The 25,384-nt window shown below is 52.1% G+C and overlaps 1 protein-coding gene and 1 pseudogene across 1 annotated transcript in view; both read left to right on the top strand.

Moving 5' to 3' along the window:
• The first annotated feature begins 2,186 nt into the window (after positions 1 to 2,186).
• Positions 2,187 to 25,384, top strand: part of RASSF5 (Ras association domain family member 5) — a 68,074-nt gene continuing 44,876 nt past the window's right edge. Inside the window, exon 1 of the mRNA XM_037824865.1 lies at positions 2,187 to 2,719. Within this exon, the coding sequence (XP_037680793.1) occupies positions 2,263 to 2,719 (457 nt within the window). The 5' untranslated portion in view covers positions 2,187 to 2,262. The remainder of the gene's footprint in view (positions 2,720 to 25,384) is intronic.
• Positions 19,352 to 19,773, top strand: LOC119526068 (annotated as a pseudogene).

Below are 25,384 nucleotides of genomic sequence, written 5' to 3'. Positions count from 1 at the left end.
ACTGCACTCTTGGGAGGGAGAGATCTCCTAACAGGCCTCGTGCCTGTAGAGATGGATGGATAACAGAGGGTAGGAACAGGCAAATATTTATATGAACACAAGATTTCTGCAACAACTCCAAGAGAATGGCTTGCAGAAAAAGTGGGAGAGAGAAGAATAAGAGACCACGAAGGCAACTTGTATTTTTCCCTTTTACACATTCAGCAGAAATCATTCAGGAATAGACCCCTCTGTGGATGTTCCACTGAATTTTCCCTGCCTGATGAGAAAGAGAACTGAGAAGCCGGTACTCCTATCACCACCTTAGAGCTAGAGAAATGGTTCTCAAAGTGGGGTCTTGGTAGCATTAACACCACCTGGGAAAATGTTAAAAATACAAACACAAACCCCAGCCCCTTATCTACTTGACTGAGAAACTCTGGGTTGGGGCTCAGTGATCTGTGATTTTACAAACCCTCTGGGTGATTGTGATGCACAGTGAAGTTTGGAAACCACTGATGTAGAGAAAGCAAGGCTCAGACAGGGGAGAGGGAAGGTGGAGGAGGGTAGCAAAAGGGGGCAATCCCCTATCTCAACTGCCCTCTGCTCTGAAGCACTATGGGGTTGGCTGCTGTGCAGCCACTGAACAAAGCAGGCTGGGAATTTCCTAGGCGCCAGGCTCTAGGATTTTTAGGAATTACCTAAAAATTACCTCCAAGGGGGAAAACAAAAAGCAAAAGTGAAGATCCCCTACTGGACACTAGGGGGAGACCCATCTCTGGCCTGGGAGGAGGGGGCGGGGAATCTGTTAGGTCTGGAAGAATTTAGACTATTCGGAAAGTTGGTTGCTGGTAATCTCTGCTAAATCAACCAAACCGAACTCCATGTTTTAAGAGGAAAGGTGTGATCACTGCGTCAAAGTGTTGGAACCCGAGAGGAGGGCAAAAGCCTGCCTCCTCACCCCCAGCCCAATTTACAGTTAAAACGGGGGCTAGAGACAGCCCAAAGTCATACAGCTGGTCTGTGCCAGGAGACACAGGTTAGATTCAAAGACTCAGGAGTTCTGGCTCCACCTCAGTTTCCCCACCCCAACAGCTGGTACTGTTCTTTTCCACACTATCCCAATAGGGCAAAGATACTGCTCAGGACTAGCTACGTAATTTACAGGGGCCAGTGCAAAAAGAAAACGTGGGCCCTTTGTTTAAAAATTAAGAATTTTAAGATGGTGACAGCAGAGCATCAAATTAGGCGGAGTGGGGAGTGGGGGTTGGGGGTGGAGTTTGCCCTGGTCCTGGTAGAAAAGGGTCTTTTTAGGTTCCACAGAATTGTCCATACCAGGTGCAAAGTAAGGCTATGCGGGGGTGGGGGGTGAGGTGGGGGGCGGATTTCCACAGCAATTACTCGAGCAGATGGGACAGAAGAGGGACTGACTTAGGAAGAAAAACTCCCTTAACCCACAGGGTGCCAGGGCGTTCTCACGGTCCAGGGGCACTATCAACATAACCACAGTTTTACGGGAAAGAGGAATATCCAGCCCAGAGGGAGGGGAAATCCGAGAGCGAGAGCAGCACGCGGACAGCCTCCACTACCGCGGAGGCGGCTCCTCTGGTCAGCATCGGCAGCGTCACACCACGCGCGCGTCCCTCCGCGTCACGGGACTCTGCGCTGCTCTGCGGGAGCGCGAAGGCGGGTGCAGACGCGCGCCCTAACCTAGACCCGGCTCCTCAGAGGCGGCGAGGGAAGACAGCAAAATTAGGGAACACATCCCTCCGATCGGCAAGAAATTGGGGAAGGTAGCGGGGGACCCCTAGACGGTGGTCGTCCTCCTTAGACTCCATCCTCGGCTATTTCCTAAGCTCTCCCCTCCCGCCTGGGCGTGCTGGGGTGCGGGTGGCGGGCAGGGGTTGGATCTGGTGTTGGTGGAAGTGAAGGAAGAGGGACAGAGGCAGGGCTGAAGGCAAAGAGACCTTACAGAAATGCTTTTTCTGAGTTGTACTGTACCACGCCTTTCCTATACTAAACCCCAGTTGTCCAATAGGCTTCCTGAAGGCGCCCCATAAGCCCTCACTCGTGCTCAGGCGCCCCCCACAGTCAGCCTTATCACTCGGTCCATCGGCCTTTCCCTCGTGTCGCCCTTCCTGCCTCTCTGAAGTCTCCCCGCCCCCGCCCCGCCCTGTCGGCTGCGGTCCCTTTAAAGGCGCGCTGGTCTGGGGCCGCCCCTTCTCTCGGGGCTGGCTCGGGAGCTGCGCCGCGCCAGGAGACAACCGCCGCCACTAGCCGGGCATGACCATGGCGTCCCCGGCCATCGGGCAGCGCCCGTACCCGCTTCTCCTGGACCCCGAACCGCCGCGCTATCTGCAGAGCCTGAGCGGCCCCGAGCCGCAGCCACAGCCCCCCGGCCGGTCGTCGCGCCGCTGCGCCCGCGCGCCCCTCTCCACTGCGCCCGGGGTGCATGAGGGGCGCAGCGCTCGGAGGACTGCCCGGGGGGACCTGGAGCCCCAACCCAGGGCTTCCCGACCCCCTCGCCCTCTCCGGCCGGGTCTACAACAGAGACTGCGGCGGCGGCCTGGAGCGCCCCGGCCCCGCGATGTGCGGAGCATCTTCGAGCAGCCTCAGGATCCCCGCGTCCCGGCGGAGCGAGGCGAGGGGCATTGCTTCGCGGAACTGGCGCTGCGGGGCGGCCCCGGCTGGTGTGACTTGTGCGGACAAGAGGTGCTGCGACAGGCGCTGCGCTGCGCTAGTGAGTGTGAGGGCAGGGCAGGGGAGGGGCGCGTGGAGAGATTGCAGTCCAGGAGCGACGGGCTGCGAGGGGGTTGGGGAGAGAGGTGGCATTGCCCTGACTCCAGGGCAGGCCCAGACTTTAAGGGAAGTAATCCTTGGAGACACTCTGTTCCTTAGTCCCCTGCCCGGTATTCCTGTGCAGTCGATATTTTACCAATACACCTCCCCTGACAGGTGCGCACTGTCGCTTCCCCAGATACGCTCAGGTTGGGATTGATAGCCACAAGGTCATACCGTGTCTCCAATGCGCCCCTCTTGTTTTTGTTGTAGGGTCTCTGACCTTGGGGGAAGGGGCGAGACCACTATTGAGATGGCCTTTTGACCCTTGCTTAATAGTGAAAATGGAGAAATGGCTTGCTTGTCTACCTACGGTACAGGATCAAACCCTTCCTCCAAGGGGACCTGTTGAGACCGGGATGCCCTCCCCTCTGAGGCTTTGGATGAGAAGGGGCTGTGAAGTTGAAGAGAGAGGCCGAGGTCACCCTGAACCTGTGTCCCCTCCTGCCTTCCACATCTGGCCGCTGAAACCTTTGGACTCTGCTTTCATGTTTGGCTGTGCCCTGCCTCCTCCTCTTCTTCCTCGTTTCCTACACCAGTCATTGTGCCCTAAAATTACCCTACTCCTGGTGGGGTCCCTTCCTCCCCAGCTCTCAGTCCCCTTCAGCCTTCTCCTGAACCAGGCTTTTCACAAAGCCTAACTATAAAACATTGGGCACCCAGCATGTAGATTTTCTGAGCAAATCTGCAGTCTTCTTGGGGGGTTATTATTTTTGTCTTACTACAGTTAGGTGTATATATTCCTTTAATGATGTCCCCCTTTCCCACCCCCCATATTTGCCATTGCCATGTTTGGCAAAGCATACCCAGAGCCATGTGTTTATTCATTTATACAGATATTTCAGATATCTGAAGCACAGACAATGGCACAACCTCTAACAAGCATTTCTTGAAATGGTCATGGTTTGCATCCTTCTGCAGTGGCCCTTCCCCCGCAACAGCAGCCCTGCATCTCCCATCTGACTGCTGCATTGGACAGCACACCTTCCACATCGGGAGGCCTCTGCCTTTCCTCTCTCTGCCAAGGCTGTGCATGTGCCTCCCACTGCAGCAGGCTGCAGGGAAGGAGGGCACAGACTCTAGCCAGGGCCAGGTGGAAGATGGAAGATTGGAGGGCAAAATGGATGCTTTACCCTCCACCGCCAGAACTCACAGTTAAGGTGCTAATTAGGCAGGAAAGAGCAGAAGTTCAAGAGTTGTGTGCTGTGGGTGTTGAGGGCACACGTGGAGGGCTGCTGTCACTTGGCCAATGCCCCTGACCTTACAGAAGAATCCAGAGCAACTTGCCCATGGATGTGTTGGCTACTTTTGTCCTCTCTAAGGTCCTGGTCCACCAAGCTATACACAGGGAAGATGTAGTATCCTCACTGTTATTGTTCTGGAATCCCAGGAAATCTGCTTCATTGGAATTCCAGATCGTTTTGATTTTTGGAGACTACATGAATTGTAGAGCATTTTGCACATGGTTTGAAGTTTTTGTTTGGGTGCATAAGAGTCAGGGGTATATTTGCATGTGTTTGTATGTGCATATGTAGGATATTGTGCGTGAATTTATCCTCACTTCATGCTAGAGTTGTTTATTTCCTTTGCTTAGTTCCTAAATACCTTCTAGTGGCAAGAGAGCTGAATCTCCAATAATCCAGGTCCACTTGGCGGTACATCTGACTTTGTGGGACTTGGTCAAATCTAATTCACTTTCCTGAATACCAGTGCCCCCCTTGGATAGCTGGTTTAATGCCCTGCTACCTGGTCCCAAGGATGTTTGATCACTGGAGAGGGAGTAGAGCCAGAATCAGGGGGTACAGAGAGGAATCTCTGTCATTATTAATATTTAACTAATTGTGAACCTGTGGCTGGCTGGGAACAATTGAGAAATGTTCTGATGTGCAAATGAGGGCTGGCAGGTGGACACAGCAAATCAAACTCACTGAGCATCTTTAAGTTGAAAGTCTAGTTCCATGATGGGTTTAGTTTGTTTTATCTTTGTTTTGAAAAGCAAGGGCCAGAAATATGACTTTAAAAGGGCAGGCCTGTGCCATGATTAGGAGCACAGGCTGGGCCTACAAGGCCTGGCTTTGAATCCTGCCTCTGTCTCTGTGTGAGCCCAGGCATCTCTGGGTCTCAGTTTCCTTCTTTACAAAATGGGGATCATAATATTACCTCCTTCATCAGGTTGAGGGGAGGCTTAAATGAGTTCATATATATGCACAGTGATAGAACAGTGCCTGGCAAAATGCTATGTAAATGTTGGATGCGATTATTATTACTAATCCCTTCCCATCTGACAGCTGCGTAACAATTAATCGGGGCTCCTGACACCCCGTGGTATCACCTTTCCAAGCAGGGAATACAGTTTTCCAACTCTGTCTGGTTTCCTGGGCTTAGGGAGGAAGTGACTGAGCATCCCAGGAGGTAAGGGTCTTGAGTGGCCTCTAGAAAAGTCACTCCTGCCTCCATGTCCCCAGGGGGGAGGCTGCGGTGGCCAAGGAGCATCCCCACAGAATGCCCCGTCTGTGTCTAGCATAGGACTCGCCAAGCCATCGGCTCTTTGCCTTTGTATCATCCATGCCCAGCAAAATGCCAGGCTCAGGGCAGAGTCTTAATAATTGGTGGTTGATGAAGGTGTTGGCTTATTTATACTATTCAATCCCCCTCTTCGTAGAAGCAAACAGAAGGACAGTGGCCTGTGCACGGCATCTGTCTGAGCAGGAGGCTGACTCTGAGTGGGAGCTGTGTTGGCAAAACGGGCTCGTGGTAAGGGAAGCTTTTGGAAAACTGTCCTCCCCCTGTCTGCTTGCCTTTTCAGTCATCTGAAAAGGGCATCTCCCTTGGGCATACCCCTATTTCTTCTTCTTTAACTGAGACCTGGTGGCTCAGGTGAAAATTCAGAGTTAATATTAATTTCCAGGATTAAAGAAATCATGTTTGCCAGCTAGGGAAGGAAATCCACTTGGAATTGGTGGAGAGACAGGGAGAAGAGAGAGGTTGCGTGAGTGCCCGTGTGTGTTTTGGGTGGTGGCGGTAAACCTCATTGTCAGCATTCCAGGAGGGATCGGTGAACAACAAATAACCTGAGAAACTCACCGGCTGCCCTTTGGCTTCCCCTTCGGGGAATGTCCCTTGCAGGTCAAGGATCCTTTCTCCTGTGGAAGGCACACAAAGTGGACCTTTTACCTTTCATCCCGTTGCGGTGGACTTGTAAACCACCCTGGACTGTAAATCCACCCTTTCTGAAAGGTGACTGTTTGGGGGAACGGTCTGGCAAATGGGGGGCTCCACGCCCAGCTCCAGCCTTCAAGGAGGCAGTGCTGAGACTTGCTGTGCACGTTGCTCGGGAGCGCCGCGTGCCTGCTCCAGACTCACAGTCCCTGTCTGGAGGGGGAGCTGTTTTGGAGCTATGATTGAGTGATTGGAATTACAGGGTTGAAAGGGGGGGCCTGGGGCTCACCATTCCATCCTCTCCTGTCCAGTGATAGACTCTAACTGTGGAGCGTGTGTGGACAGCAGGGTGCCTTGGAGCCCGCGGGGAGGGGCTCAGGGCCTGTGGTGGGCAGTGTGGCTGGTTTCTCCCGGGGCCTGCGACCCAGCCTCTGCAGCCCTGTCTTGTTGCTGCATTATTGGTGGGTTTAAGCAGAACTTCCAGGCCCGGGTAACAGCCACCCCCTGTGGGGAGTTCTTTGCAGAAGAGCTTTGGGGACATCGATTCTTCCTGCAGCAGAGAAGATCTTCATTTCAGGCTTCTTGGAGAGTGCCCTGTATTTATTTACCTTGAGCTCTTGGAAGGTATTTGTGCAGCACGCCCAGCAGGACCAAAGTGTGTGGCTGGAAATGTTTTCATTGATTTAGGCCCACTCTTGGCTTTGGGGTTAGGAAAATTAAACAGGGAAATGGATGTTTTGTTGTTAAAGATGATGGAATTCCCCATCCCCAAGCCTTCCCCTGCCCCTGGTCCTAACCGGCGTCTACTTCTTAGGAAAACTCCTACTGGAGCATGTGTGTTTGGGGAAAGGGAAGGGACCTGGGGAAGGAAGAAACTGCTTTGAGAGAGGCCTTCTGCGGTCCCCAGGCTGCATCCCCCATCTCCTCTTCTGCCTGCTTCTTGTCTTCTCCAAAGATGCAGGTGAAAGGATTAAACATGGGGTTGATTTCCCCCTTATGCATCAGAGCATGAAATTTTCTGATAATGGAGTGAGGGGGGCTTGAATCCCAGGTACAGTCAAAAATGATTAATGCCACTTGTCTGCCAGCCTAATTAGACTTGATAATGAATGTGTCTGTTCGCCTGCTGATCCTGTAGAGTTAGTTACTCGATGGAAGTGAACTGACATCTCCCATCAGTAGTGAGGGTTTGGTCTGGGATCCTCTCGCTTCTCCCCAGTTGACTGGTATATCAGCCTGTGCCCAGCTTGGCAGGGGGGCCTTGAGTGACAGAAAAAGACAGCCTCTAGCCCTGTCCCAAGGGCCACTGACTGACAGGTGACGTCCACTGACCCTGCCTCGGGAGCCCCGGCTCCTGGCTGCGAGGTGTGTGTGCTGGTCAGCGGCCAGAGCCCCGAGGAGAGCCGGCTGAGGCGCAGGCCCAGCCTAGCCCAGGTTGACAGTGAGCACGGGAACAATTCTCTGCATGTCAGTAATGCCTTTTCTCTGAGGAGGCCAAAGTATTTCCATGCTCACTGCCACATTATCCTCAAAATAGCTTCATGCAGCCAGAAGGCAGAGATGCTTCTGCTGAGGTCTCATGTTGAGAGGAGAAGCCACCTGCCCGGGGTCCCCTGTCCACCCTGCTAGAGACCGAGGTAAGGTCAGAACCTCTTAGATCGGGGTAGGAGCAGCCTTTGCTGGGCTGGGGCCACCACAGGCCCTCAGGCCATTTCCCTCCTTTGGGCCTGGTGCCCAGCACTTCTGCGTCAGGGGCTGCCACCCGGGATGGGACAGCGATGGCAGAGCCCCGGCTCTTTTCCCCGAGTGCTCTCCCGTGGGGTGCTGCATGCGCCCTCTCCCCTCCCCCTCGCTCCTCAGTTTCCCCATGCATGGGCGCTCCTTGCCACTCTTCCCCTGCCCAGCGTATTATTAAGGCTGACGAGGAACCTGGAAACACACCTCTGGCCTCACCAGAGGCCCTTCCTGCCTGCATTCCTCAGATGGCGAGGTGACTGTTCTTGGGTGGGGGAGTATTTGTGGGTGTACAAAACATGCTATCACCCCCCAGCCCCACCCCAGCCGTTCAGCTCGCTGAGCTCAGATCACCAGCCCTTGTGGGCTCCCTATCCTGGTGCTTGCAGATCTGGGCTGATGGTGGTGGCAGGGGGCTTTCAGCCTCTCCAGGCGTCGACCCTGACTCCAGCCGCCCACCTCCTCCCACAGGGCTTGCCTCGGCTCTCCCCAGCTGGGTCAGGAGCCACTGGTGGCAGCTGAGGCCAGGAAAACCAGCCCCGACTGGGGAGATGGTTTTGCATTTAGTCACTTTCAGGTTTCTTTCCAAGAGTTTTGGCAAGTGTCTCTCCATGTGCTCCAAGCTGGATCTCAGGGCTGGGAGGGGAGCTGGGCCAGCTTTGGGGATTTGGGGAAAAAGTGAGGAGGTTGAGATGGTGATGTCAGACAGGGCAGAAGGCTTGGTTCCCTGGGGCAGTGGTTTAAGTAGAATAAAATTGGTGGTGGGTAATAGTGATGGGTAGGTCTGTCCCAAGCCAAGGCTGTCTTGATTAAGACCTGGGGCGGTGATACCTGGTGTTTTCTGAAGCACCTCAGACACCACACTGAGGATACATGGGCAGAGCCGGGTGGGCCCCAGGGCTCTCCATGGTGTGGTCTCTGGCCCAGGGTGGCCAAGTTCATGCAGGGCCCGTTCTAGCTCACCTGTGGTTCCTGGAGCAGAGAAAGTTGTGGGGGATGAATCCAAAGGGAAATCTGTGGGGTTTTTGTCTTGCCTTTGTTTTGTTTCCCTTTTTGGAAAGCAAGGAGGAAGAAGCAGCGGGTATCCTTCCTGGCACCTTAGACATGTGCCCAGCCAGGGAATGTTCCAGGCTGGCTGAGGATGGGGAGTGGGGAGCTCACAGAGTTTGGAGACCCCTGGGGAACTGATTTTTTTCAGGACTACTCACCCATGTGTACTGCCCCTGCTCACATTTGAGGGTACGGGGGGGGAGAAATGAGATGAGATGGTGCTGAGGGCTTGCAAGAAGGGTGGGGTTGGAATGTCCAGTCAGTTCATTACCATGTGTCACCACACGGGCAGGCAGGTAGCTGGGTAGGACACTCACCTGTGACCACGGCGGGCTGGGCCATGTTTACTCTTTGGTAGAGGGCCTGCGTGCCACCTTCTGCTCTCCCTCCCTGTTTCTTGAACAAACACATTTCCAGGGTGGGGCAGGTCTTACAGTAGATGTTTGTGGTAGCTATTAGCTAGGGCTGCTAGAAATTAAAACTTGGCTTACATGTACCACTTCCTTTAAGAAACACAGACTACAGGTTTCATGAAATCAGACAGCAGGTTCATGAACATCAGGCGTAATGTTTCTTGCCAGTCTTTTTTTTTTTAAATACTTTTATGCTTTGTTCTACTGGATCTGGGAAGAATTAATCACTGCATTTGCCGAAGATACAAGTTGGTGTTTTGTGAACCCGCTCATGTGGAAATATTCATGAGAACATCAATAGTTAAGAAGGGCCAAGAAATTGTGGGAGCAAGAGATAACTATTATCCCATTTGCCGATAGATACAGCATTTTCACATGCACTGGCTCTTTTGAGCCCTGCAGAACTCTTGTGAGGTAGGAAGGGCTGGTGTAACCAGAGCCATCTCAAGATGAGGAAACAGAATTTCAGGGAAGTCAATGATTTGTCTGAGGTGCCCCAGCTTTTTAGTAGCAAAGCCAGCACCAGAACCCAACACAGCATTTTATTACACCTTATGAGCTAATGTTGTTAAATATGTGCATTAGTTGGGTGACCTTACTCATCTGCTTCCCTTTTGCCAAGTAATGCCAAAATATCCACAAACAGATGAACGCCAAAAAGAGGGTGAAACAAGGGGGTGGCTGAGCCATGTGTGAGTGGGAGAACTGGTCCTCGGATGATTGAAAGTAGGCTGTACTTAAGCCTGTTTCCAGCTTTGGGTTTTTAAAGAGATCTCCAACATATGTAAATCATAAGTTCTTCAAACAGAGGGTGAAGTTTTTCTAAACCCTGAGATAATAGAAACAAGTGTGACTTGCCCTCCCCGTTGGTGCATGTCAGGTGTGTGTAGGGGGATGGACATGGATGTGCAGGTGACCGGTTTCTGTTCCACACATCCTCCTGGCTGTGACCCAGCTGTCATGGCACGGGACTAACCAGGACCCGAAATGGAATTAGCAGACTGGGACCCAGAGGGGACAGATCGGGGGGAGGAGAGTTGGATCGGGCCTGGAAAAGAAACTGAAGTTTGCATAAGGCAGTCCTGGCTCTGATTCCAGGCAGTGGTGTGGCCACGTGGGAAACAGCAGATCTGGGGAAGGCCGCCCCGTTCCCAGCCCAGCTCTGACTTCCTCTTCATTTCCCTGGGTCAGCGCACATTTGGGAATGGGTAGCATCACCTACTGTTCTTGCTGATTTGAAGAAGGCTGGGTTTTTTTCCATTGAATTTGAATGGGAAGTTGGAAGTTTTGTGGCTTCTGTTGAAACAATTATGTCCTTTTTGCGATGGAGGGAATTATTAAAAATCCAAGAAACTCAGAGATTCCAGCTGTAACTTGAGAGTTTCCAGAGAAGAAGTTGAGCATGCCATGTGTGCAAGTCTATTCTCGTGATGAGTGTTTTTAAAAACATTCGGGAGATAACTTTATATTAATAGAGTGTTTCTAAGTGAGAATACATTATAACCCCAGCACTTAAGACAGTGAAGTCTGTTTCTTCAAAATGTGTTTCTTTAGCATGGAGGATCTGGGTTCAATTCTTAGAGGTCAAGGGCAGCAAGAAGTCATTGCAGGTGTTCTCCTGCCACTAGACAGTGCTCTTCCCACACCATCCCAACAGTGTAAAACCTTCCTAGATTTCAGAGGGTCAGGAGTGAAGATCCTAGAGCCTCCCAAGGCCCCATCTCCGGTCTCTGCCGTTTCTCCCCTGCTGGCTTCTCACATGGCTTACCCTGTCGGAGAACAGCTCTGTGATGAGGAGAAAAGAGAAATGAGGTCAGCATATCTGTGAGCCCAAATGGGGCATTCAAGGAGGATTTTTTCCCCATTACACGTGACTCATATTTAAAATACCCATCACGCTTGTGTTCTCTTCTCCGAGGTTGACTGCTAGAACGGGAATGCGGCCCCTTGTCTGTGCTCAGCCAGATGGGAATTCCGGCACCCTCTTGGAGATCTCAAGTGCAGAGGTCACAGTTGGGGTGAGGGGGAAGGAACCTTGGCTCCCAACCCTTGCTTGGTGGTCCCAAGTGGCACCTCAGGACCTGGCCTCATGATGACTCCCTCCTGGGGTAGTGCTTCCTGGGTAAACTCAAGGGCCACAAAAATCCATGGGCAGCTCATCTCCCTGGGGGAGGATTAGGGAGAAAGACCATGCCCAGGCCTGAGGAGGGTGGCATTTGGGATGTTTCTATATTAATAAATGACTTGTAAACAATGTGCTTTTATTGTTGAGCCTACCAGCATTGTTGTAGCAGGTGCCGAGGCCCTCCATACTGAAGGGTGATCTAGAACATGGACCTCCTGGCCAGATTTTCTGTGAGAAGGGCAGGTGGGAGCTGAGCCCATTTGGAGGATGAGAATGTGAGCTTAGATTTGTTCTATTGACATTTTCTTCTCTAATTAGGCCCAGAAATATGGCCTTTGGGAAATGATGCAATTTGGCATTCTCTTTCACCTAGGGGAAAAACTACAGCTTAAAGGGATTGAGCTAGAATTGGAGGCCACAAGAGAATAAGAGGGTTCACATCTGAACTCGTGAGTCTTGTCTTCCTGGACCTAATGCTAGATGACCAGAGTACAGGTTCTGTGAGTCCCTGAGTGCTCTGAGGTACGTTTCCTCTGGTTAAAGAACAAGCATCTCTCTTGCATCCTAAACCAGCACCTGCTGGCTGGTATTGGCTGACGAGTTCTGGAATCTCCAGGTGGCCAGGGAGCAGCCGCCCCTCGCCAGTGGCTCTCCTGGAAGGCTTGGCTGCCCATTGGTGCCAGTCCTCTGCCTTGGCCTGGGCGGCAGGGGCCTCCAGGAACTTGGCTGCTTCTGGGAGTCAGAGAGTGAGGTGACGCCCGGTGAGCACTGTTTTAGGGCAGGAGATCAACATTTCTTCCCTTTTTATGAGAGACTTGCTTCTTGTTTTCTCTTTCCTCCTCACATCCATTTGCTTGTCCCTCTTCGCTGCTCAAGTATCTGCATTTTGAGTCTCAGGTAAATGGTCTGTCCCTCTTAAAGGAACCCTGCCTCCGTGCAGCAGGGCAGGCAGCTGAAAGCTGCGGCTCTTCCCCCGCCCTCCACCGAGCGCGGGAGGATGTGAATTAGCCCTGGTTGTCCCTTAGGAGCCTATAAAGCTGGTAAAGCATTATTAATCTACCATTCCCAAAGAAAACCATTAACGAGCTCCTGGGCCGGGAACGTGGTGTGAGGTAACCGATCACTTCTGTCGTCTGCTGAAACTTTGGAGACATTGATTTTCAGACTCACAGGCGTGACTGAGAAGTGAGGAGGCTCAGGGCAGGCTCTTCACTGCAGCCTGTTTGGTGGGGGCATTTTTATCTTATCATGCTAAAAGCCCCAGGAATAGAAAGTTTTCCACTGGGGGAGGTGGAGGGGAAAGAACCAAAGCTGGGAACGAGGAGGCATCATTCAGTCTGTGCAGGGGCCAGACCCCAAGGTCCCTGGTGCCTGGGACTGACTTTGGGAGAACGGGGATGCCAGACTGGTGTGGCCGAAGCCCTGGCTCTCCTCAGTCCCCACCCCCCTCAAGGCCCGGAGCCCTCCCGGAGCCAGTGACGCCCCCACTGGGGCACTGCATCCTGACGCCAGGCCTGGAGAGCAGCTATTGATCTCCACGGTCGGGATGACAGAGGGCCGGAACCAGGAGGCTGCTGCTGCCTGCTTTGGAACAGTCACCAAGCGGCTCCAGCGGCTCTTTCGTAGGCTCCCCAAGAGCCGCGCGGCATCGGAAAAGCTGCAGATCCTGTGGAGGCTCCGGAGCGAGGCCCGGCTGGCTCGTGGTAGGTCCAAGCCGCTCCAGCTGGAGGGCCTGCGGGGTGTTTGGGTTTCTAGGCATCTGAGTGTGGCCTTCCCATGGGGATGGCTGTGCAGGATCCTGGCGGCAGCCTGGTATTTAATGCTGAGCTCACACCACCCTTTGGTCCTCCTGACTGTGCGGGGACCAAGGCTCAGGTGCAGTCACCCTGCTAGGCAGCCCATCTCAGAGGCCTCATGTTGGCAGTGGGTTTTAACAGCCTCTCCGTGGCTGAGAATAGGGCCAAGCGGTCATCTTAATCAGGGTGACTGGGCTAGCGGAGCATGAGCATCTGGGGTGGCTGCTGATTTCCATTCTGCCCATCCTGTAGCCCTGAGGGGTGTCAGACCTTGCCAAGCTGCTGAGTCAGCCCTCCGAGGGTCCGGGGGCAGTGAGATTTCCTAGGCAAAGGTTTGTCGCCTGCATGGTGAGTGGAGCTGTGTGTGAAGTCCCAACAGGGTCCAATAGGCAGGCTGTGCAGGGTCAGGGCCGCCGGGTGGGACACAGCTGACAGGAGCCCCAGCTTCAGGCAGCAACTGGGCCCAGGGTTCCTTCTCTGGGTGTTAATTAGGGTGTGAACTGACTGCTTCTGGGGAAGGATAATGGGACAGTGTAGGGCTGAGCGAACATGAGAGGGAGAGAAAAGAGTCATTCCAATTATTGCATATCTTAAGTCGTTCTACTCCCTTTTCCTAGGAAAGGAAACTGAGGCCAGCAGGAGGCTGTTGGGGTGGCAGCCCAGGCCGGGGGCCCCTGGCAGCCTCCAGCCTAAGGTTCTGTCTGCTGTGTCTCGCTGTCTATAGCATCTTCCACTGCTGTAGCACCATTCTGCTAGAGACTTGAAGCGTCCATGTTTGTTGGTTTTTGCTCTAGTTTATTCCCTCCGGATCCCTATATGGTGAGAAAGGGAAAGGGATTATTCTGTTTCACAGACGAGATAGTTTGGAGAAGTAAGACTTGTTGTTGCTAAAGATCAGAGCCTCATGGCCAGGCCTGGGACTCCTCATCGCCAGCCTCTGTGCACCGAAGTGACCTTTAACTGCTTCTCTTTAAAGACTCGACATCTTGGGGGTGCATAAGCTTTCCTTGGGGCTCCCTGCCCCATTCATCCCTACACGGTTCCCCTACACAGTTGGTGGGGATCTAGGCAGATCATGATGGTAAGTCTTGGGAATGGAACTAAAATGAAAAGTTTTTGGAGGCAGATTTTAAAATACAATGTGATATGGACAATGAAAATATAAAAGTTTCTAAGGCTTTACCTCTTGAGAAGTGGGCATTTTAGTTCAGACAGCCCTAATACCCATTTGCAGACAGATACTCTTTAGCCAGCCTGAATAATTTATCCTCATAAATAGCCTAATATATACTGTGACCTTCACTGAGCGGATAGATGGACACCGAGTCTTGCAATTTAAATGCTCACTAGTGTGCATTCTTGGTGCCCCCCCCCACACACACACTTAAGAATTATTCAACAGATCATTTCCTTGCTCCTTTGTTATTCAGCCCAAGGAGTTATAGATTTAATAAAATCGATCAGGCCTGGAGTGGCCGCACTAAGGTGGGGGCCGATATTGTGCTGTAGCTACGATGTGCTCGTTTAACATGGGTTCATTGATTGGAAGGGGAGGGGAGAAGACCAGAAGCGTGGAGATGATGGGAGCAGTAGGCCGCACACTGTGGTCTTCCAGAATGTCTCATCTCGCTCCCAGGACTCCACGAGCAGCCTGGCCGACGGCATTTAAGAAATGAGCTTGGAGCCAGGCAGACTTGAGTCTAGATCCTGGAGTTACCACTTCCTGGTTGTAAGGCCTTCCTTATACAGATTAACCTCTCTGCGTCTCAGTTTTTCCAAGTGTAAAGTGGAACAAAGAATCCCAACCTCAAGCTGGTGTTCTGCGGACTGGACATGATATCGGATGTCAAGCAGTTGATGCAGAGCTTGGCACACAGCAAGCCCTTCATTGGGAGCTGCTGTTATTTAGTGCGCTCAGAAAAGCTCTTACCAACTGCTCTCAGCATGGCTGTCTGCTCTCCCACTGCACCTGGGAAAAGGTGGGCTGCCTACATCTCCGTGGAAGAGAGAGTGTGAAGGTTGTCCAGGCAGAGGTGGAGGAGGGGTGTTAAACACTGTCTTTGGAAAAATTCCTATCATTGAGTGTACCACACTATGTAATTAACAGGCAAACTAGATTAGCCCACGGGGCATCGTTAGGCGCAAGGCTAGCATGTTGCCAAGGAGCAAGTCATATATCATTTTAAAAGGCTCCTGGGGGTCAGTGGGAAACAGGCTTGGGTCTCTCCCAGAGTCTCTGGTGGTCCTGGCTGCAGGGATGCTGCTGTAAAGAAGCCTTTGTGTGTCTCCCACAGAGGGTCCTCAGACGTCATCTATTTACTTTTCTTCTTGCTGCAAGAAGTCAGCTTTCACCCAGTTGCTGATTGGTCCTTTGAATGACCTGCAAAGCAGATGTGGAAAAACCAGTTGTGTGCAGAACCTGGCTGTCCCATAAAGGACTAAACCTGTCTACTCCTGGCCTCCTGTGACCTTCTGGCACTCAGACTGGGCTTACCCATGTGCATGCACCTGCGTGTGCACTATATCTGTACATCTGTATATGCTTCACCCACCATCCTGCAGTCTGCATATACCCAGGCAGGACTTCTTTCTAACCTATTTGACTGTGCTTGTCTCTGGGATCTGTGGGACACTACCACAATCTATTCAAGGTTAGCAAGAGGCTGGGCTGCCCTGGACCTCCTCTTACAGGTGGCATCTGCCTTTTAAAAAAAGCAAAAACAAAAAACCCTTCAAACTCCTCCTTCCCTAGCTGCCCCTCATTATTAAGCCCATGTCGTTTCTCTACCAGCTAGCCCGGCTCCTCCTAATGTCTTCTCAGGGGCACCGGGGATCGGCAGTGAGGGGCCGGAGCTCGGGCTGGGAGTGGGTGGCCTGCTGCTTTGCATCTGTTACACCCAGAGCGGAGTGACACATGCCTAGAGGAGGGGAGGCCCCTTCTGAGCTGGCCTGAAGCCAAAGAGGGCATCTGGCAGACCTGCACTAGCTTCGGATACCAGAGGCTTGTTGCTGTTTGTTAAATTCCATTAAACCCAACAGTCTATGGTGTTTTAGAATATGTTTTTCTTTTCTTAAGGTACTCTAGCAGTAGGATTTACTTTTTTCCCATGGTGACAACCACAATAGGATTTCTCTGTGTAGAGCCATATATATGATCCTTTCATATGCTTCTTCCTGTCATATGAACTTTTTGAGGATAACTGGCTGTCCTTTGGAACGGTACTTGGCCTGTGGTAGGCTCTCAGTTGAAGGTGTTGAATGAGTGAATGGTTAAGTGCACAAATGAAAAGCTGGTCAGGAACTAGGTAGATGTGGAAGGAACAGAGACGGAACTCTACTGAATGGTCTGTGTGTTCTGACGGGTACGCACGCTTTAATTGCCCCCATTCAAAACCTGAGCTGTGTCTTTGCACATCTCTCTGTGTGGCCACACCCTAAACACACTTGGACCTTTTCGGATGTGGTGTCAGGGTCCAGATGACAAATCTCACACACACACACTTGCAGGTGAGGCGTGTGGTCCATTTGGCTTGCCCCCCCCCGGGGATCCAGCCTCAGAAAGTTTCCTTTTGCATTCTTCCAAAATCGAGTGCCTCTTACCATCATGAGCCAATGAGGGATTCTCAGAGATGTTCTGTGAGCTCTATAAAGAGAACCTGAGCCCCGAGGGTCTGCAGACTCATCCGTCTCTGTCTTCTCCATCCACGTTTTCTCCTGGTTGTCACTGCCATCAACAAATCCTACCAAGTAAAGTCACAGTGCCGCTGCATGAAAAGGTAAATAAAACAGGGGTGCATCTCGTTAAGGTGCTTACTGTGTTGGTAGGAGACATAATGCATAAAAATATATAAATATAAAAAATCCAGTCAACCAAAAGATTAATTAAAATAAAAAATGTGTTTAGCTGTTTTAAAAAGACTGAATCCATTTAAATAGAGTTAATTTTAGACAACTGTGGGAATTACGTGTCTGAGAGAATGTAAATGTTATAAACTTTGGAAGTATAAAAATATACGTGTAATAAAAATGAGGGTTGTAGGGGCAGAAGAGTTGGGAAGGAGAGTTCTATTATTATCCTAGCAGGGAGTCAATTAATACTCTCTAAAGTTGAAGCATGAATTGTTGAAAATGACTCAGCCCTATTAAATTTGTTTTTAATTCTAAATATATACATGTGTGTGTGTATAATAATTAAAAGATGATGAAAAACAGTATCCATTCCCATCCATAAGGTGTCCTGCGGGCCCTGTGCTGGTGATAAGTAGACCAGGCGGGAAGGAGAACCTGGGGCTCAGAAAGCTCCAAGCCATTCTGGGAAGGGAGCCCCTGGGCTTTCTCAGACCCTGCCAGGCAGGACAGTACAGCATCCCCAAGGCGGAAAGCGGCATCTAACAGACCACGTGGGAAGGCGCACCCCTGCCTCCCCAGGCACATGGCAGGCACTGCTGACGCTGCCCTGGCTTCTTGCACCGCCCGTCCGAACTTGTGCAGTGTCCTGCCCTCCCTCTCCCTGCCCCTCCCGTCACGCCTCACCTGGCCTGGCCCCGGTGCCTTCCTTCTGTCGGTGCTTTCAGCCTGGGGATGTGCGGTTGTGTTGGAGATGAAGGAGCCTGCCCAAGAGGCACACCCCACCACCACCCACATCCACCACGTGGGGCAGAAGGAGGAGGCCCCTGCAGACCAGCCCGGGCACCCAGATTCTGCCAAACCTGCCCAGTGTGTTTGGGAAGAGGCTTGGGGACACATGCAGCCTTCTGGGAAATGTGACAAGAAGCCAGAGGCTTGGGGAATAAATAACTGATACGTTAGATCGAAGGACCAAGGTCCCAGAGAGTTTTAATATTGGCTCTGGTGTCTTGAGTAACAACTGGACAGGACTTTTTACCTTTCCCTCTTGTACAAAAAGCTCACCTAAAAATGCTCACATCAACCCCACGCAGCCCTGTGTTACACAGAACTGACACGGCCGTTTGAGGACGGGGTGGAGACCAGGATCTTGGGCTGGTCTCTCGATGGCTGCCTCATGTCCTCATTTCAGCCAGGCTCCCAGCACCACCACCCCTCTCCAGCACATTCTCTGCTCAGCCTGCCTGACCTGGAGGAGCGTGCTTCCCAGAGGTCCACCCATCCCAACCCTCTATTTTACGTGGGAACTGAACATCTGATCCAAACTTAAGTATGTTCTGGTGCATCGCCTCTTGGCTTTTCCCACAGAGACTACAGTCCTTCTCGTCCAGTTGCCCACCTTGTCTGTCCGTGGGAGGGGGCAGCAATCTTTGACCTAAGAGAGGGGCCTGGCCTCCAGGGCACTCCTCTCTCCATGACATTGACCCTTCCTGTTGCCTTGCTGACTTGATTTTACATTCCCTGCCCCCCACCCCCATGCATTTGTGTGTGTGTGTGTGTGTGTGTGTGTGTGTGTTGGAATGGGAGGAAGCAGTTCTGTGTCTTCAGGCCCTCTGGGCTTGGTGGGGGGCGCTGAGAGCCCTCAGGGGTGGCCTGTCTTCTGAAACAAGGAACTACAGTACACAGTCTCAAGAGGACGGGGTCAGGCTCCTTCCTGGAAATGCAATGAAGCAGATGTCCTGAGCTGAGTGCCTGACCCAGGAGTGGGGAGTTTCCATCCCCTGCTGCCGGCCTCACTAGGAGTTCTGTTGGGAGTACAAAAAATATATAGAGCATGTTGATTTTGGCATTTGTTGCAGACCTCCAAGCTTGGCAAGACACAATCTCTCCCCCTTCCCACTCACCACTGTGACCCCTCTTCTCATCTCCCTGCTGTTCTCCTCTGAGGCATCAAAGGCAGGGCTTGGAGGGTAGTGGGAGCAGGTGGGAGGAAGGTGGATGAGCCGGCAATCTGCTTTAAAGGACTGGAAGAGGGCCTGAAATTTGAGAGGTTTTTGGGTGGCACACATGCTGAGTCAACCAAAGCTGGGGTCCTAGGGGGTTGAAAGTGAAAGCTACCATTTATTGAGCACCTACTATGTGCCAGGCACTGTTGGATGCTTGACATACATTTTCTCTAATTTTGGCAACTCTGCTGGCAAGGAAGATATTATTACCTCCATTTCGCAGATGAGGACATTGAGGCTAAACAAATGCCTTGTTTACCCAAGGTTAGGTTGCCCAGGCATCTGATCTGTGTGACTCTGGAGGTCAAATTCCTTCCACTCTCCACTCCCGATTGCATTCTTTCCCTCATACTTGATCTCAAAGAGCTCGATCATCATGCTTTCTGTCCTTTTCCAGCATTCAAGATGTCAAAGTGAGGACACGGTGGGTCCTCCAGTGCAAAATTCCAGATTTCCCTGGGTCTTCTGGTAGGAGCCGTGATCAACTATGCTGGCAACACAGGAGCCAAAACTCAGTATACTGTCTCTGTAAAGGGGCTCAGGGGACGCCTGAATAGGCTTCCTGCTGCTGGTGTGGGTGGCCTGGTGATGGCCACAGTCAAGGAGGGCAAACCAGAACTCAGAAAGAAGGTACATCCAGTAGTGGTAATTTGACAACAAAAGTTATGCTGGAGAAAAGACAGCGTGTTCCTTTAGTTTGAAGATAACGCAGGGGTCATAGTAAGCAATAAAAGAGAGATGAAAGGTTCTGCCATCACTGGACCAGCTGCAAGGAGTGTGCAGACTTGTGCACCAGGACTGCAGCCAATGCTGGTAGCCTTGCATGATTCTCCAGTGTATCTGTAAAAAAATAAAAACCAAAGAGTTCAGTCATACTCGTTAAACGATGTGTTTCCATGGACCACACAGGCTGTCTGAAGCTTTCTGATTTACAGCTTCTGGGAGGGTGCATTTGGTGCCAGCGTATGAGGTGGCTGCTGCTGGGGCCTGCTGTCCATTCTGGTGACGAGTCTGCAGCCTCAGCTCTCAGTATGACGAGGCTGGCAGCCACTGTTGCAGTGTCTTGGGAAGCCGAGGCCGCCACCTCATGCAGCTTGACTGTGCCTGTGAAGCTGTCCTGGGCTCTACGGCAAGAACCCTTTGCTGCTGCCAGGCTAGTTTGGAGTCTCCTAAATGTGGCATCCCGGAGACGAAGGGGTCATGGGCGAAGAACCAATCCAGGGAACAGACAGACACCGTACAAGTGGGTTCAGCAGCCCCCAGCGTCCCAGGAGCCTCCCAGGCTGAGCGTCTTGGCTTAGCTGGGAGGGGAGCTGTGAACTAGCCCATTCCAGCCCCTCCAAGGATGAGGGGGAGGCCTGGGGAGGGCTCTGCTAGGGAGGGGAAAAGTCCATATATAGCCCATCAACCCAGGCTCTTTCTGGCCTCCGGCCACCCTGCTTTCTTCCCCGAGAAAGGCCATCCCTGGCCTCAAGTAGAGCAGGGTGGGCGGATCCAGGACCGAGTGGGGTGACAGCTCGGAGGATGGGTTTCCCTGAAAGCAGTCACTGAGAAGCAGCCAGGTGCGAGGGTTTCCACTCCCAGCTCTGCTCCCTGGATGAGACTGTCAACAAGGCGCTTAACCTCGCCGAAGCTCCATTTCCTCCTGTCTAAAATTAGGCTTCCGTGAAATCCTGTATATAAAGTCCCTGGCACACAGTAGGCCATGACCGATGCAACCTGCTGGCATCACAGTGCGGGTACCTGATTTTCCTTAGTTCCCTTTTTTGTGGTGTATTTTCCGCCATTAACAAAGGATCTGCATTCATTATAAAAATTTAAATAATTTAGAAACTATAAAGAAAGGAAAACACTTGAAATCCCATTACTCAGAACAAGGAAGTATGTGACTTTCCTCCCTGTGCATAATGTAAATATAGGTATCTGTACATTTTTATATAATTTACATAACACCCAACTTTTTTTTCCTTCAGTGATATGCTGTGAACATCTTTCCAGGTTGATCGATACTACACTATATCTTTTTAAAAAAATCAACATCATTTTTTATGCTGGTTTGGTAGGATTCGTTTAAAAATATACCATAATTTTAACTGACCCCCTAGAGCCGGATGTAGGATATTCCTAGCATTTTGTTGTCATAAACAACTAGGTGATGAACATTTTAGTGATGACATCTTTAGATACAAATAAATACATACTCAGGATAAATTTCTGCAGGAAATTGTACTACCAACAGAGTAAGACCCTTCTCATTTCCCCACATCCTCTTCGATACTGGGTGTTACCAATTTCTTTTCAGAAGCCACAGCAAGATTTTAGAAGGATATTGGAGAGGGGTGGTCAGGAAGGAAAGGAGGAGGGACATCCCGGGGAGGGCAGTCGTGGGTCTCCAGGTGGAGAGGGTGTACCCCTCACTGGCCGCTGGGACACCTGGGGCCTCACCTCTGCAGGGAGCTGGACCTGGGGCTGTCCCTGCTCAGCCGGGGACAGGTGCTCCATGAGAGGCTTGAAGAGGGCAGCCAGGTGCCATCCTGGCACGAGGACTCAGCAGAGGCCTGGAGGATGGTCTGGAGGTTCTGACGGGGGGGTCACAGACAGGCTCCTGGAATGCAGTCGCCTGGTGCTATGGCCCCTGGCGAGGCTACGCTTGGATTTAGAACAGCTGATGCTTACTGAACTATTCTTTTGCATCGGGTGTGGTGTTAAGTGATTTTCAGAATTACCTCATTTGATTCTCTCAGCAACCCTGTGAGGTAGGTACTGTCATCACCTCCATTTAACAGATGAGGAAACTGAGGCCAAGGAGTCAGATGCCAGCCCAGGCCAGCACTCACACTCTGGTCTTTCCACCTCCGCTGGGCTGGGCACCATTCCTTCCTCTACTCCCTCGGCCGACCCACAGTCACCCCCTTCTGCCTGCTCAACAGGGAAGGGGTTCCTCGGACACAGAGCAGGGCCCAGGTTAAGGGTCCTTCCCCGGGCTGGGGGAAGGATGGACTCGGGAGTGCAGCCGGAAACAGTTGAGGGGATGGGGTGTTTACAGAGGGAACTGCTGGGTCCATTGCAAGAAGGGCTGAGGCTTGAGGGGGAACCTTGGGGCCAGATGGCAAGGGGTTTTGCAGGCTGGGGGAGCAGGCAGGGGCCGAGGCTGCAGGATGACGACACAGTGGGGCTGTGGGCATGGAAGAGGCCTGGGCCCGGCCTGGGACAGACAGGGTTCTGGGGTGATGGAGGGGCTCCCAGGCGGGGCTTGCTGCACTGGTCTCTGTCTGTCAGTGGCTGGAGCTGGTCCAGCCAAGGGGCTGCAGTAGACTGACCCAGACCAAGAAAGGGGGATGCTCCAGGAAATGTCTGAGAAAGGGGCCAAGGCAGGGGCGTGAGACTGAGGACCGTCCCACTGACTTGTTCGGCAGGATCAGGACAAGCCCTACTCCCACTTTTAAAAAACTCCTGTAACATTGCAGTTTTCCAATGCACATTATTTTTCTGATTTCTCTGTAGTGCCTAAGAACAAATTATTTTACAACTAAAATCTATTTGAGTGCTTGCTTTCGAAATAACTAGCAGGGGAAAGGTTGGTAGGACTCCAGGTTATCCACCAGGAGCTTGGTGTGTGGGAAGGAATTGAGTGGTGGGTCATGGCTAGGGGAGAGGGGGTGTATGGAACATAATTGGGGGCTGCCACGAGCCAGGTCTTCCATGTGGTGCTTTATACCAAGAATCTCATTTAACCCTCACGGCAAGCCCATGAACTGGCTATTATTATTCCCATTTTATAGTTGAGGAAATCAAGGCTCAGAGAAGTTCAGTAAGTTACCCAACATCACGGTGCTGGTTAAGCAGGGACTGGAAGCCACGGGACAGAGGTGGCGGTGAGGGGTAATGACTGCCCTGAGGTTGACTTTCTCCAAGAGGGCTGGGGTGCCCAGAGAAGGGGTGGAGGGTGGGGACTGGGGTCCTAGATTCAGAAGCTGTCCTACTTCCCCTTGGACCTCAGAGGGTGCTTTGGCCATGCAGGGGGAGTGACCCCAAAGGAGGCTGATGGGCTTGCTGAAAACCAGGCTCTGTATCCCGGTGCCAACCCCCTCCCCCCACCTTTCCCCTTCCACCACCCCAACTCAGCCTGGGCCAGAGGAGAGGCAGAGTGAAGTGGACAGCGCTCTGTGTTATCTGGGGATCTTGCATGCAACTACAGGGTGAAAGGTCCTTATGGGTTCCTTATCAACAGGATGCTTCTGGTTCAGAAAACTTAGCCACTCAGGTTATGCAGCCACTCGGCAGTGTGTGTGTGTGTGTGTGTGTGTGTGCATGCGTGCGTGTGTACATTTGCAACTGGGGTGCGGCAGGAACTAACTTTGGCAGCCCTGGGGATTAAGGGAAGGTTTGTAGCTTCTGCATTTGGAAGAACATTCTCCTAGCACGTGGAGTTCCGCCTGCTGGCTTCACGTCCTCTGGGCGGCAATGGAAGTAGCAATGCCCATTCTGGGCATGGGTTGCCCTGACCTCTGGGCCTGAGTTTCTTGTTCATGGTGGGGACCTCAGGAGAGCCCTCAGGGTCCGTGAAGGCCAGGAGCAGGGCTGGCGGAAAGAAGGGGAAACCCTGTCTCCTTCCCCAGCCAGCCCGCTGCTGCTCCCTGGAGATGGTGCCCTTAGGAATCTACACCTTCGGGCCTCAGGTCTCTGTGTCCCCAATCTGGCCCAGGAGCCCTCACTCCCTCCTGGCTCACAGCTCCCTCCTTGGGAGAAGGGCACTGATTGTGGTTTGTCTTCACCACTCCTCCTTGCAGCTGGCCCCTTCTCTTTCCATAGGCTCCTTCTTCTAAAACCTAGAAGCACATTTTCCACCTCAAAAGATCCCCTGGGAATGGGGACAAGGGGTATATCTGGAAGGGTGAGATGGAGAGAGGAAGGGATAATTCTGTTTTACAGATGACAATACTAAGTTCAAGAAATACCAGTTCTTCCCCCAAAGACTACAATTAGGTCCTAGGAGTATTGCTCCCTAATCTTTTGATATCTATTTTGTGATGTCAGAACCCCCTGCCTACTCTTGGACCCTGTGATCAGAGAAAATGAGTTACCCGGGGTCTGATCCATTCTTTAAGGGTCCCCAGAGCCTCCCCTGCCAGGGAGCCTCCCTGACTGCTCTGACGGCAGGTGTCTGTCTGTTCCCTGAACCAGCTTCCTACATCTGTGCCATAGTTGGGCCCTGCTTTACACCGTCTCACTCAGTTACCTTTTCACGTGTCGTGTCCAGCCAGCTAGCCTGAGTTCCGTGAGGGTCCTGTCTCATTCACCCTCACTCTCAGGCTAGCAGGGGGCCCACTGAAGCCTGAGCTCAAGGCGTGGCTGCTGCTCCTGCCACAGGTGGTGGCCTTGGCCAGCCAAGGAAGCCTGAGCCCTTCCATGTGGACCACATGGCTCTGCTCAACCCAGGGTTCCTCTCTTTCCTCATGCCAATTGAGCACCAACTCAAGGCTGCAAAGGATGATGGGTTACCAAGGTTGGAGATTGGTTTGGCAGTGTCCCATGATGAGCTGCCTTGAGGGAAAGATCTTCTGTTGGGGTTTAACCACTGGGCCCCAGTTGGACATGGCTCTGTCTTTGGGATCTCATGGATATCCCCATTCACATTCCCTCATGCCTACCAGCTACTGGCTGTGGCCGGTGGGGCTAGCTTGTATGCTTGCAGAAGGACATGGGGACTCTGATTTAATCTCTGTTGGCCTAAAAGCCCTGGGTTTGGAATTTCCACCAGCTAGGAATTATCAAAATGTGCCTCAGTGGTTTTGCCACAATCTGTGATTACATGGTCTGATGGAATAAAGTTGGTGGTGCTCAAACATGCTTTTTAAAAAAATCCCACAACACTCTTATTTGAGTCTTCTATTCCTCAGCTCTGCCTAGCTCAGCATCGGGCCCGTAAAAAGAGCTTTCTGAGGTTTGGGTGTTGTTTTCAGAGTGTGTGTGTGTGTGTGTGTGTGTGTGTGTGTGTGTCAGAGAGAGACAGAGAAGAGATAGAGAATGGAATCAAGAGATTTTCAGATGCACACAGACTGCCAGTGTCAACAGTACAAGGAGTTGTAGGAGGAGGGAAGAGGCTTTCCCATTTGTGAGCTGGCAGCCCGTGCTCCCCTTGGAGTGGGGATAGTTGCCAGTCCTTCCTCCTCTTCCTCGTACCGGGTCTTGGCATCGCCAGAGCATTCTTTATCGCTCAGAGCTCAGCCAGAGGCTGCACAGGTGTGTCCCAGGGCTGGAGCCCAGGAACAATGCTGGGCTCTGTGGGCTCTGGCCTCGGTGCTGCCTTATCAAAGTCCTGGCATTTCTGGGCACCACAGGCAGGACAAATTTGGCCTTCACGTTTGCCTCTGTCCTCCCTACTCAGGAGTGAGGCAGTGGGGCAATGGAGGTGGCCCTTGTATTGGGCAGGAGACT

Source organism: Choloepus didactylus, chromosome 2 (assembly GCF_015220235.1).
Source record: "Choloepus didactylus isolate mChoDid1 chromosome 2, mChoDid1.pri, whole genome shotgun sequence".
Lineage (NCBI taxonomy): Eukaryota > Metazoa > Chordata > Mammalia > Pilosa > Megalonychidae > Choloepus > Choloepus didactylus.
This window is presented reverse-complemented; position numbering and strand designations above follow the sequence as displayed.